The sequence below is a fragment of the Neurospora tetrasperma genome (assembly GCF_000213175.1).
Source record: "Neurospora tetrasperma FGSC 2508 unplaced genomic scaffold NEUTE1scaffold_6, whole genome shotgun sequence".
Lineage (NCBI taxonomy): Eukaryota > Fungi > Ascomycota > Sordariomycetes > Sordariales > Sordariaceae > Neurospora > Neurospora tetrasperma.
In genome coordinates this window covers 210,484-223,838 of record NW_009799104.1, presented here as the reverse complement: position 1 = coordinate 223,838, position 13,355 = coordinate 210,484, and the positions used below count along the sequence as shown (strand labels likewise).

The following is a 13,355-nucleotide window of genomic DNA, read 5'->3' as shown; positions in this document are numbered from 1 at the left end:
TCAGATGCCAATAATATATAATAGCGGTATAATGGCAGGAAATGAAGCTCGAAAGAGTATTGTAATAATCCATGGAGGTCTGATTGTGGAGATTTGAGTTGGCTACGCAAAGAGAGTGGGTGTTCTTGCGAAGCCAGGTCAAACCACCGCAACCAAATATCCAAGGGTAGTAGAATCGTTGTCTTCATCCTTCCTTCAGCATGTGCACATTCGGCCTCTGACACCTTTGTGTACCAACTTGGGCTAAACCACGACGGTTTCGGTCTCTCTTTGGAGTTCCTAGACGCTTAATTGTGCAGTGCTGTCAAGGCCCGACATGACGAGCGTCGAACTCGCCTGATCCGTCCAAGCCGCTTAGGCCAATGCATCTAATCCTCTGTTGGGGATGGGATCACGATCAAGCCGGTCGATGGCTCCAAGGCGGGAAGGTGCCCTTTGGCTGACTCGGATTGAGGCAGCTGCCGTGGTCCATGTCAACAGAATTGGATCATGACCTAAACGGCCCGGGGAAGGCACGTTCTGGTCGGCGCCACACTCTCGTCTCCACTGCAGTCTTCCTGGGCAGTCAACTTGTCTCGTCGGTTTTCCTCTCTTCTCGTTTCTCAAGCCCTTCGACTCGTCTGCCGCCCGAACAAGATAAACCATTTCACCATGGCGCGACAGATTGCACATACCCGATCAGCGCACTTTTGAGTGAAGAAATTGCATTGAAAATAACCCACAAAGAAAAAAAAGGGAAAAAAGAAAAAAGAAAAAAAAAAGGTTTGATTACCTCGTAAAAAGGTGCACCGACTGCTAATTGCTTATCACTCCCATCTGCTTACTTACAATTTCTCCCCAGTCATGTCCATCAGTACACACATGCAGTGGAGTCGAGCCTCGCGATCGTGATGCTAATATCTGCCTCCTTCTTCACATCAATCACCGCCTTCTCGGCCAATGAACCACCATGACCATTCACGCCGCCACTCTTTTCTTCCACCACTTGCACCGTCTTCGAAAAACCATCCCTTACCTCTCCTCCATCCACGAGTGCAGCCGGAACCGCTGCTGCCGGTGAGGGAGATGGAATTTTCAATGTCGGTTGCGCCACCTTTGGCTCCTTGATCACATTCGCCTTTCCCTCTTTCACGTTCCTCAACCACCGTTCCCTCCTGGCGCGATCCTTTGCCTCGGACTCTTTCCAGAGTCTCAACGCTTCCTTCTTCCTCTCTTCGGAACGTGGCTCGAATTCCATTTGAAACGGATCCGGCTTGATGATGAGCAGCGAGTTGCTCCTGTCCAGCGGAACGGGTAGTTCCCGGCCCGTTACTGGATCACGCTTATGCCGGAGGTTAAACAACCAGGCCAAGGCACCGCATCCGACAATGAGCTCATCTTGGGTGAGTGACATACCAAGACACTGGCGTTGCCCCCAGCCAAACGAGGTCAAACCCTTGATGGTCGGATACTGAGTCAGAGGTTCCTTGTACGTGGGCCAGCCAGGTTCGAGCCAGCGCTCAGGACGGAAGTTTTCCGGGTCAGGGTACTTGACGGGGTTACGGAGAAAGGACCTGGCCTTGTCAGCATCTCATCGAGCAGGCATTACAGCGGGATAGGACCGACAAACCAGTCAAAAGGCAGGATGCGCGTTCCCTTGGGGATAAAGTATCCCTGGTAATGATCATCCGCTTCGGTCTCATGGGCGACACCAGTGGGCACGTTCGGCTTCCACCTCATTGTCTCCTTGATGCAAGCACGGAGGATGGGCAACCGAGGAGCGTCTTCCAATCTTGGCATACGGTTACCGCAAACCTCGTCAACTTCCCTCTGAACAGCCTCTTGCCATTTGGGGTTGTGAACCATGGACACAAGCCAGTAGGACATGGGACCTACGACGGTGAAAATTCCAACCAGGGCCAACATGCCAATGACACACGAGGCCTCATAGTCACCAGATATGCTGGTTTTCTGGGACGTCTTCTCGAGGAACTGTCGAGTCCAGCATGGGCGTAGTTCCCCGCGCGCCAACTTCTCCCTGCATGTCAAAAGACGTTCCATCCACCACGCTTGCTGTTCATCGTGGCGTTTGCGCTCTGCTCTCTTCCAGGGGTTGATCAAAATTGGCAAGTGCCATAGCGGTGTCAGGACGTTGGTGATGGGTCCAGCCGGTGACATCTGTGTCAGGAGACCCCAGGCACTTTTGGTACAATACTCACTCAGGCTCGGATCATCCCATGTCAACTGGCACATGACCTTGGATGACATGTCCTCGATAGAGTGTTGGAAGTCCTCTGGGTTTTCGAGCAAGCGTGCCATCCATCGCTGGACCTCAAAGTACATTACACCGTAGTATTGAGCTTTGGTGGCCTCGGTCAGATAGGAATGACTGAGTTTTCTTTGTCGTGCCCAGTATGCTGTTGTTAACTCCTTTGTCAACCTTTTGCTTCGTTTTGGCCTGTACCATCATTCTCAGGGGCTTGTTTACTTACTATTGTGACCCATCAGGGGAAGGTACTCCATCGACCCATGTGTGCTTTTGGAGTCAAACAAGGATTGAATAACCGGCCGATCCGAGTTATACTTGGCGCGCTTGACCAGCAAATCCTCCGCCACCTTCTCATCGGTCACGACGATGAACTCGGCACCGAGCATCATGGTTCGGTAGAAGCCTTGTTGTCCATATTTGTCCGCCCACTCCTTGAACTTGAGCCACATGAACTGGATGGGAAGATCATGGACGCGCCCCAAGTAGGGTATTTGTGTCGGCCCCGGAATTCCATTTGGGTCGTTCACCTCCCTAAAGGCCTTGATGAAGTGCACAACGGCCACTATCAGCATAAACAGGCCTACGATAACGAGTGTAAGTAGCTGCATCGCAAGAGCAAATGATGACAGAATGAGAGAGAATGCAAAGATGATCTTCTAAATGACAAAACGGCACTTCTACCGGTCTGGTTCCCTGTTTAAAAGGAAAATGGGGAAAACAAGGAAACTATGCCAACGACATCAAACAACAAGATCGGGGCCGGAGAGTTGGACGGAAAGTTGTCCAGGCAGACTGATGCTTAACAGTTGCCAGCTTTGTTTCCAGTAGCGGGGCTGACACGGCGAGTTCGAGAAGGCCGCCCGCCCGCGTCTTTTCTCTCCTCATTATCACCTGGCCGACTGCCAATGTATACGCAATGCACTCAGCAACCACAACGACTTAGCGCCGGCCTCCTGATGGAGTCCGAGCGTCAATGGCGATATTGTCGGCTCTTTGGAAGAATTGAAGTGTCTGATGACAACGGCGGAGGGACATCAACCCTTATTGATCAATGGAGGCTGACTACTTCGCAGCTATCACACTTGCCAAGGGTGGAGTGGTATGGTGTGGCCGTTACGGGATCCTCAATGCACTTACTTTCTCCCCCCTTACATGCCGTCGCCTCCTTGATTGAGCAAGAGCGTTGCCGTTGTTCTGATCCCTATGCACAGCATTTCTGCAGCGACGCTGACATCTGGAAATCACAGCTTCGAGCATCACGCTATACGAGAACACCTCCCAACCAATAATGGATGCCATTTGGCAACGCTTCCAACGTTGCGTCTCCTCTCTCAGGACTCAGCCTGGCACAAAGAGAGAAGTTAGACGCCGGTTTCATGTACTATGCGAGGCAAGATGCGGGTGGCAGTGTACATGACAGAGGTACGCAACACGTGTTTCCTTGTCTTTTGGCGAATTCATCACTCCAGTTTCTCTTCAGTTGAGTGGACTGATGATGATCTGAGAGGAAGAATGTATGGATTGCGCGACTGAGTTTCTAGAATAAGGACAGGCTCAGCGCCGGAATCAGACCAACATGAAAAAGTCCTTGAGCCCCGGATGTAGCGTCGTAGAGCCGATGGGTGAGAAACAGACGGATCTCAGATCGTTTGGTGAGTGCGATGGAGTCTGACATTAGAAAATGTGAAGTAAAAGCTAACTCAAGAATAGGGCATTCGTTCTCCGTTCAGTGGCTCTGTTGCCGAACTGCAAACTGCAAGCAATGACTGAGAACGTTTACTTGATTTGGAGTTGGTTCCGGAATGAGTGTCGGCTTCACTTGCCTTTTTTAGACTTCAATGACACCCCCATTTCTCTCAGTCAAGCTCTTTGCTCTCCTTGACTAACAAAGCCAGTTGAAAGCACGTTTATGTATGAACTTTGGGCTGCGTTACGGTGTATGTCTTGCTGCGAGGGGTTTATACCTTGGCTGCTGAAGTGGAACGCAGGCCCGTCAGGTCAGATACGGATACAAAACTCCCTCAAAACAAATCATGAGCACATATCACCAAGTTCAAGTTTCCTGCCGTTGCTTTTCTTGTTTTCACTTTCTCTTTTTGCATCTCTGTGCTCTACGCTCTGAGGCATGGGAGAGCACGGGTAAGTTGTGCGACCCGACGGGAGTTGCACCAACCCTCGACCAAGCTAGTTACGGTGAAGTCTCGGTCGCGACTCGCGGCTAATGAAAGAGAGACGGCATGTCCAGTACCCATTATCTTGTAACTGGCATGGCTGCAGATATACTGTCGAAGTCGAGGTGTACGTGCTGTAGAGGCATCTGCGGAGGCAACGGTCATGTTTTCTCCGGTTCGGGATGGCACCCACGAGAAGGTTTTCAGTTGCTTGCACATGGAACTTTTAGGTATATGCAAGTAATATAGGTGAGATAACTAACAGCTATCAGGATTCAAAAGTCAGTACCAAGAGATCTCCCACGGTAGGAAGGGGTCTGCACCCACTCAGCAACTCGTCCGGACTCCGGAGTTGGTTGATCGGAGTGTTGATCATGGTTTTGGCAAGATCGGGAGCGGAGATTGCAGTCACCAAATGACAGGCAATGAGGCGGCTTTGCGCGAAAACTTCAAGGAATCGCGTGACTGAGTACAGGTTGCAAAGTGCCATGTTGCGGTGCTCTTGATGTGTCTGCATCGGCGACGATATCGCTACTTTCTTCTTGTTTAACCAGATGCAATTGAAAAGGAAGAGATTGATTCCTGCTTTTGCAAGGCCTGACATGTGAAGTCCCTTTCATCCAAGGGATAGGGGTGGTCATGGATCTGGACCGAGGACTTTACTGTGGAATTGGAAGCATAGTTCACACATCCAATTTTACAGGTCTGTACAGAAATTGTGTGCAAATGTTCTTCATAACGAGTTGGGAGTTGCATCTTGCGATCGCTGGAGTTGCAGTTGAAGAGACAAAAAAAGACACAAAGGCATGGAATTAATGAGGATGGTGTTTTGAAGAGACAGGAAGACATTGATGTCGAATTAAAGAAAAGACAGAGAGACTAGAAAGGAAAAGAAGAAAAAGAGAACTGTGAAGCGGTAAAGCCGGAAAAAAAAAAAAACCGATGGAAAAAAGTCGAAAAAGAATGGGGCCACCCGGGGATTGAACCCGGGACCTCTCGCAAGAATGCTCAGGATTGAACCCTAAGCGAGAATCATACCACTAGACCAGCGGCCCGTTTGATTGGTTGAAAACCTTGCTTGGAAATAGTGGCCATAATTCCCCGTACAGGCTGGCTAACCAACCAGTACAACGAAGATTGGCCTTCAGTTGTTGAGACACTCGACGATAATTCATGCCAACAAGAAAATTTTTTTTCATTACTATGCTCAACCCTTGAGCTGCATCTAAAAAGCAGTAAAAAGCTCAATCAATGCACGCTGAGCTGCGCTGAGCTGCACTGCGCCTGGTCCCTTCTGCATGCTAACCTGCTTATGACTGGCGCTTTGGAAGCATGATGCATGGTGCAATCCAAGCAAAGTTCCTCAGTTGATGTTCTTAGGTAGGTAGAGCTGGGATATGCGCGTAGAGCTGGGATAATGATGTGCGCTCAAGAAATAGGTGTGTACCTAGCAACCTGATGGAAGCTGTCAAGCTAGTCGACCGGACCGGACATGACTGAGAGACTGGCCAGAAGCATCTACCTAGTAACCTGGGTTGCCAGGATGGCACAGGCGCATCCAGTCTGCGACTGCGACGCCGGGCGGCGGACACTTGGTAACCACCGGGCGACCGGGCACTGTTGCTTGCCGGACCGGATTGGACTGGATTGGATTGGAATGGATTGGATTACCTCGCCGACGACGATTCTTCAGACGGTGTGGTAATAGTGGTGGTGATGGTGGTGATGCTTAGTAGTGGCTGAAGCTTGGACTGGAGATGCCCACCCGCGTGCCGGATGCTTTGTTGCTTGCACGTGGGGTGCATCTGACTTGAATGCAATGCACATACCTACCTTCCGTGCTATCTAAGCGCTGCGCTGCTTCCAAGATGCAACCCACAGGGACCTGGACGCGCAGACACGAGATTTAGGACTGATCGGGCCGTGCTTAATAGTCCATTTAGAGCTAAGTAGCCCGGTTGATGTTGTTTTGTACCTGCCGCAAGTGAGTGGATGGAACTGTAAGGAAGTCAATTATTAGTGCGGAAAGATTCTCACGTATAATATCAAACACATCGATCAGAGAGAAACAACCAGAAAGAAAGGCTCAAGGGCTGCTAAACCCCATGACGGATGCTCTTTGTCCCGCCCACTAATGTATGACGATGCTCCCAGCTATTATGAAACAACACTATGTGCCGAACCGGAAGACCAGCCGAAACGGCATCGTGATCTTTCCCGTTGCCGTCTACTTTAGTACCGGACTCCTTCCCTCCCGGAGATCCCAGCACATACGCGGAGGGTTTCAGACGGGAATGCTTAGGAATGCTTAGGATTTCTTTCACTTCAGCAGCGCCGTCGACGCCATGGTCTTGTTTACGCCCCCGTTTCCCCGTAGAATACAGTAACAAGTTCCTGTGGATGTCCAAAGGCTGAAAAGTCAGTCATGCAGAGATGCATGATCTCTCTCTCTCCCTAAGTTCCCTCCTTCCCAGTCCTTTCTTCCATTATAGAAGGCGCGCTTCAGCGTACAGACTACCGGATGCAATATTTAGCTACGAGTTACGGTTGTAAACCGTTAGTGAGTACTTTAGACTAATTACAACCTTTATTATTACCCTAAAAGAACCGTGAGTAGCGGTATATTACGCATTGTATTGGCGATCCTACCTACGGGGGGTTTGATACTACAATTAAGGGGAACACCCTAAAATACTTTAATTAAAATTATTATTACCAAAATAGACAATACGCGTAATAATAGTAATACTAGTACAATACCCTTAGGGACTAAAGGGCTAGACGAACACAATAATATTTCGAGTGCGCGAGACGCGTTATTTCAACTGGACTATTATCTAGTAATTACTAACATTACTACTATTAGCGACCCCTTCCTACGGAACAAACTCGGGACCGACATATATAATTATTTATAACGGTTTCCTAATACGAGAAGAGGTTACTACTATAATTATAGACCGGGCTTACTTTGTCCAAGAATCTGCTATTTTAAGGCAAAGAATTAACGCTGGCTTAAAAGACGTATAGTAAAATATTAATAAAATTAGACGTCCTACCCTATAACCGTTAGAATAGTATTAAATATTATATTAGGTATTAGGTAGGTATTTAATAAATATATATAATCGGAATATTGAATGGAGTATAATATAAATTATTAATAATTAAGTACCTTACCCTACCCGATCCTAATAAACCCTCCTCAAAAAAAAAAATATTATAATATATATTATCTACTAATATTATATTTAGAACTAATATAATATCGATAATTTTAAAACCCTATAGTACCTTCCGTTTTTTATAATCGATATTAATTTATTAATATTAGTACTTACTTATATCCACCTAATTATCGTACTTAATTAATAATTAATTATAAAGTTTTGTAAATCTCGTATAAGTTTAAGTAATATTTCGAACCCTAATATTCGTACCCCTCAATTACTAATCTAATTAACCGCGGGTATCGGTACTACCCTACTATTATTATAAACTTTCTATTTCTAACAGATTTAGAATATTAATCTCAATTTAATATTAATATAAAAAGTACTAACTTAACTCTCTCTCAGTACTACGTCCTAATTAGGTACGATTAACCCCTAAAATACTATACCTACCCTAATTTCCTACTTATTTCCGACTCTACTATACCCTTTATTATTATAAATATTATATTTAACTATATAAGACTTTTTAAGAATATTTTTAGGATTCCTTAGTAAAAACCCGGAGGAGTATTTAGAAGATATCAATATTTACGTCGGCTGATTAAAGTTTACTAATAACGAAGAAAAGTTCTGCGAAAAATGTATTACGTTTTGGAAGGGATTGAGAGGTATTACGGAGGAAGGATAGTATTTAAAATTATTTAAACTTAATTATAAATAGGAATTATTAAAGATGTAATTTCTAGTAAAATTTAAACTTCGGACTACCGACTATAATCAAAAGACGGAATATTAAATTAATACGTTCAATTACAAGGTGGGCGAATTTATTAAAATTTATATAGATTAAATTATAGAATTATTATATAAATATAACCTATTATAATTTAAGGAATTTTGTAATTAATTCAACTTATAGTTCATTAATAATTAGGATCCTATAAATATTCGATTATTAGAATGTATTAGCAATCGGTTTTATAGAGCGAAGCGGATTGATATTGGATATTAATTAATAGAGGTAATTATATTTAATAATATAAAGGAAGTTATTATCGGATGTATAATTTAGCCGGGAGATGAAGCAAACCTATTCCTAAAGGAACTATTAATTACAGAGCTGGTAGGGACTAAGCAAAATATAGAAGCTATTATAGTAAATAATCTTCTTATTATATATAATAAAATAATTTCCTACAAATAAATTCCGGTAGGGACTAATCCATTATTATTTTAAGCGTTAGAATCAGCGAGTAATAGTTATATACTAATACAATTATAATAATAGTATATTATTCCGCTATACCTATAATTATAGATAGGCCTTCAAATAATAGGGTAGGTAAATATAAATTAATATATTCTAGCACCATATCTAGTACTAGGGTATACTGGAGGAGAATATTTTATAACCCCTAGTTAAAATATTATATATTAACCTAATATATTAAGTAATTAAGGTATAGTAGGGCAATATAGGTCGACTGGATAAAGTAATAGTAGTAGTAATACTAATTAATCCGGGACTTAAGGTAGGGCGAATCCGAGAATAAATTATAATGGAGATACGAGGGGTAGTAATTATAATACCGATAGGTACAATTAATATAAAAGGACCGATTTTAAATATTTTAATTATTTAAATTTATACGCTCTAACTAATTATCCAGTAATTAAATAGCTGATACCGGAACGGTATCGCTAGTGTCATCACATGTTAGATCACCTAACTTGATAGCCCAGCCGCTCAGTCGGGTTCAATTGAATAAACCGCTCCCACGGGAACCCGCCCACGCATGTAAGTCTATAGATTAGATAAGGCTTACGTACCTTTAAGGTTAATCGACCACTAGTCTCAATCGCTCAGCCACCTCCGATGGCCTATGCGTCTCTTCGAGCCCACAGGGCCAAATAGTTGTAACATCTGGGCCCTACCACCCTCACCCACCCACCAATCTGGACATTACACTATTTGGCCCTGTGGGTCCAAAACGACTACGCTACGGGGTGGCGGGGAAGTGGATGGGGGCTAACTAAGGTTGAACGTCTGTTATGAGAGACTATCGACTACACGCAAGCTTCCTACTCTGGATTCTTCTCCGAGTATTACTTTATATATATTTAATCAGATATATATTATTATTATAATATTCAAGTACCTTCTCAATGGTATTAAATAGTAGCTATAACTTTAATTGTTTAATTTGAACTATACTATACTATTATTGCCGACCGGCCTTCTAAGAAGGTACTAAGCCCTAGGCGACGTTGTAAAGAATAATATAAAATTACTTCTCTCTTCCAATAAAGATAAAAAGTATTTAGAAGTATATAAAACGAATTTAAGTATTCTTACGACTTTAAATACTACTTTTCTAATTCGAGAGAGCGTCCTATTTATTTAATTAATACGATTTATTCCCTTTTCCTTTATAGCAAATTTGGGTAATTGTAAAAACCCCTTACCCAACGACGCAACGAATTTAAATAATCGCGAAATTAATAATTTATATTCTTTTACCCCGTATAGCGAATTTAAGTAACTATATATTACTACCTAGATCCCAGCGGTCGCAAAACTTCTAAATACTAAAGGTTTCCCTTACTACCGAACCTAAATACATAGTAGTATCTATCCTTCCTATTTAATTCTTAATTATATACCTTTTATACTTCTAATACCAATTATTATTATTATCATAAGATTATACTTGAGCTCGTACTTATTTAATATACTTTAATTACTAATATACTTAATTTATTTATTAAATCTGACAACCTTATACCGGGCCTTCGAAATATCCTTCCTACCTCTAAAGTCGGTTCTAGCCCGCTAAACCCTCGAAGAAGGCGCTAGTACAATAGTCTAATAGATACTTCAAATATTTAAAACGAGTATATTCGTAGTATAAAAACTAATATCGAATATATTGAGAGCGAAGCTAACCTCTATTAACCCGATTACGAACCCGACGAATTTTATATAACGACCACTACCGAACTTCGCAATAAACTACTATTAATTAATATTTATACCCCTTTAATCGTAGATCCGTATTGTAAATTTTAATACCCTTTTATAAATTATTTCTATCATAAATTGCTAAAGAACCCCGAACTACAAGTAAAAATAGAGTACAAATTTAGAATTATAAATTTACCTTGCACCGACCTGGATAAAGTTCTCTTAGTAAGACTAATTAAATTTAGTAATAATAAGGCATTAATTAAATATTTTAATATTAAACTCAATAGATAGATTAATACTCTATTCGACTAAATTACTTTATAATTAATTAATATTTAAGATTTACTAGACAAAAATTATAAGAGGATTGAAAACCTATTCGCCGGGCAATTTACTAAAATTAGCAATATACTAATCGGATAGTTAATAAATATTAGAGATATAATTGATTAATTAAATAAAGAAAATAAAGCGATATACAATTCGTAGCATTACAATATTAATAGCGATTTTTAAATAGTACTAAGCGAATAACTTAGTACCTAGAAAAAACATTTTGAAGTAACCTTAAATAATACTATTAAAAAGCTAACTAGTTAATGAAAGGAGACGGCCAAAATTATTATAAAAGATATTACTAAGTAAATTAATAGTATTCGTATATAAGTAATAAAGGAAATTCGGGAAGAAGTATCAAAAGGATTATTTAATAATTTTTATACTCCTCCTAGCCCTATTCGTATTTAGCTAAGAAGGACTAAAACCCTTTAACCCTAACTAAATTATTAATTAAAATAACTATTTATAAAACTAATAATATTTTCGGTACTTCCTTCGAAATTACAATATATAATTATCTAACTAAAACAATTACTAAAAATAAAGTAATTACTAAGGGTAAAATTTAGGGCTTTTAAACCTTTATAGAAAATATATTTAAGGAAGCCTCTTATAAAATATTATTTCTAACGAATCCTTTTTAAAAACACACTTCATTTACTAAAACTAGCTAGAATATTAACGAAATTATCTAACCTAAAATAATTACTACACCACTAAAATTGCGTATAGTTATTAATATAATTCGGATTTAATCTATCCCTCCTTAGGCTACAAACCTATTTATTATAAAATAGTCTAATTTTAAAGGAACGTTAATTCTAACCCCTACTAAAGCCTAAACTTTATATTAACTTTAAAAACCCGGCGTTAATCCCAATATTCCATCTACTAACTCTCTTACTAAACCTATTATTATTACTAATAATATTCTATTTAAACAGATATTAAGCAATACCGATACTATATATAGTAATAATAATCTACTTTACCCCGAAGGAGGAGAAGGAAGTCTCTTAAATTCCCCGTCCAATACAGGAAGAGGCGGAGGAAATTATCCTTATACTCTTAGTAATAGAAATCCTAACCGTTATTATATAATAAGCGGCGGAAGTAGTAATTCCCTACCTAAAAGAGGCGGAAGTAGGGACAATAACCCCGAAAATAAATATTATAAATATAACTAAAATAATAATAACTATAAAGATTTTAAAAAGGTTAAACGGGAAGATATTAGAAGTTTCGATCCTAATAAATACGACCCTAAAAACTAAAGCGTTATTACTAATAGTAAATATACTATATATATAAATATTTATACCTTCTATAAATAGATACTATCCTTTATTACTGAAGTAAAATAGAGATACTTAATAAATAAAGTAAATAAATAATTTATACGTTTATTCTATACCTATTTAATGGGTATAATTCATATTTAATAAATAATAAAAATAAATAGTAATACCAAATTAAATTAGAAGGAAAAAGGCATTTATAAACTATTAAATTGTTTAATTGTTCATTCTTCTCCTAATTCGGCTACGGCTACCGTAAAATTCATTAAGGGCCGATTTTACCTTCGTAATATTAATAATAACTATAATACTCTTACTTTATATATTTAAAAATAAATACACTATACTAAAATAATAAGTACCTTAATAAAGGATAATAAAAATTAGTACGGAATAATAATATAAATTTAGTCAAATATAAATCTTCGGGTAAAATAATATTTAAAAGCCTCAATAGAGGGAGAATTTCTATCCGACTATATACAATTAATTATAACATTTTAGGTCGTATTTATTACTATAATTAAATAAGAATTGAATATAAATTCCTCTAACCGATTTAACTTCGATTTGTATTCTCGTAATCGTAACCGAAATTAAGACCGCAACCGCAACTGAAACTAGGACCGCAATCGCAACCGTAACTAAAATCGCAATTATGACCGTAGCTAGGATTATAGCTATAACTATAACTAAGAGTATTACCGAAATTAAAATTACTACCGCAATAATAGCTACAACTATTATCCCCTATATAATAATATTAATTAGGATTGTACCCGCGACCGAGACCTAACGTATAATAGGAAGGTATATAATTATACTCATTATACTAGGGAAAGTATAAATAACGATTGTAATTTAAATCCTAATAATAATTCTATAAATAAAATAATAGTATACTTAGTATTGGAATCTTTAAGGAAATACTATAAATATTCTAAATATTTCAAAACAATAGTAAGAAAAAAGGAATACTAGGATCGTTACTAATCGACCCCTGCCGTAAAAACTAAAAAGTTTAGGACCCTATTACCCTTAGCCCCCGAATAACGAACGTACGGCTATTATAAAAAGTAATTTACTTTATATAATATACTATTCTAATACTTTAAATTATATAAAATAGTAGTAAAGGAACGGCTAAAGGGAGAA

General features: G+C 39.9%; 1 protein-coding gene across 1 annotated transcript; it reads right to left on the bottom strand.

Annotated features, from left to right (window-relative positions):
* Positions 1–354: 354 nt before the first annotated feature.
* NEUTE1DRAFT_112520 (uncharacterized protein) lies at positions 355–2,856 on the bottom strand (the record flags this gene model as incomplete). Its single annotated transcript, XM_009855656.1, has 4 exons — positions 355–620; positions 862–1,553; positions 1,610–2,396; positions 2,472–2,856. The coding sequence occupies 4 exons, from the start codon at positions 2,854–2,856 to the stop codon at positions 355–357; spliced, it is 2,130 nt and encodes a 709-aa protein (XP_009853958.1).
* Positions 2,857–13,355: the final 10,499 nt, after the last annotated feature.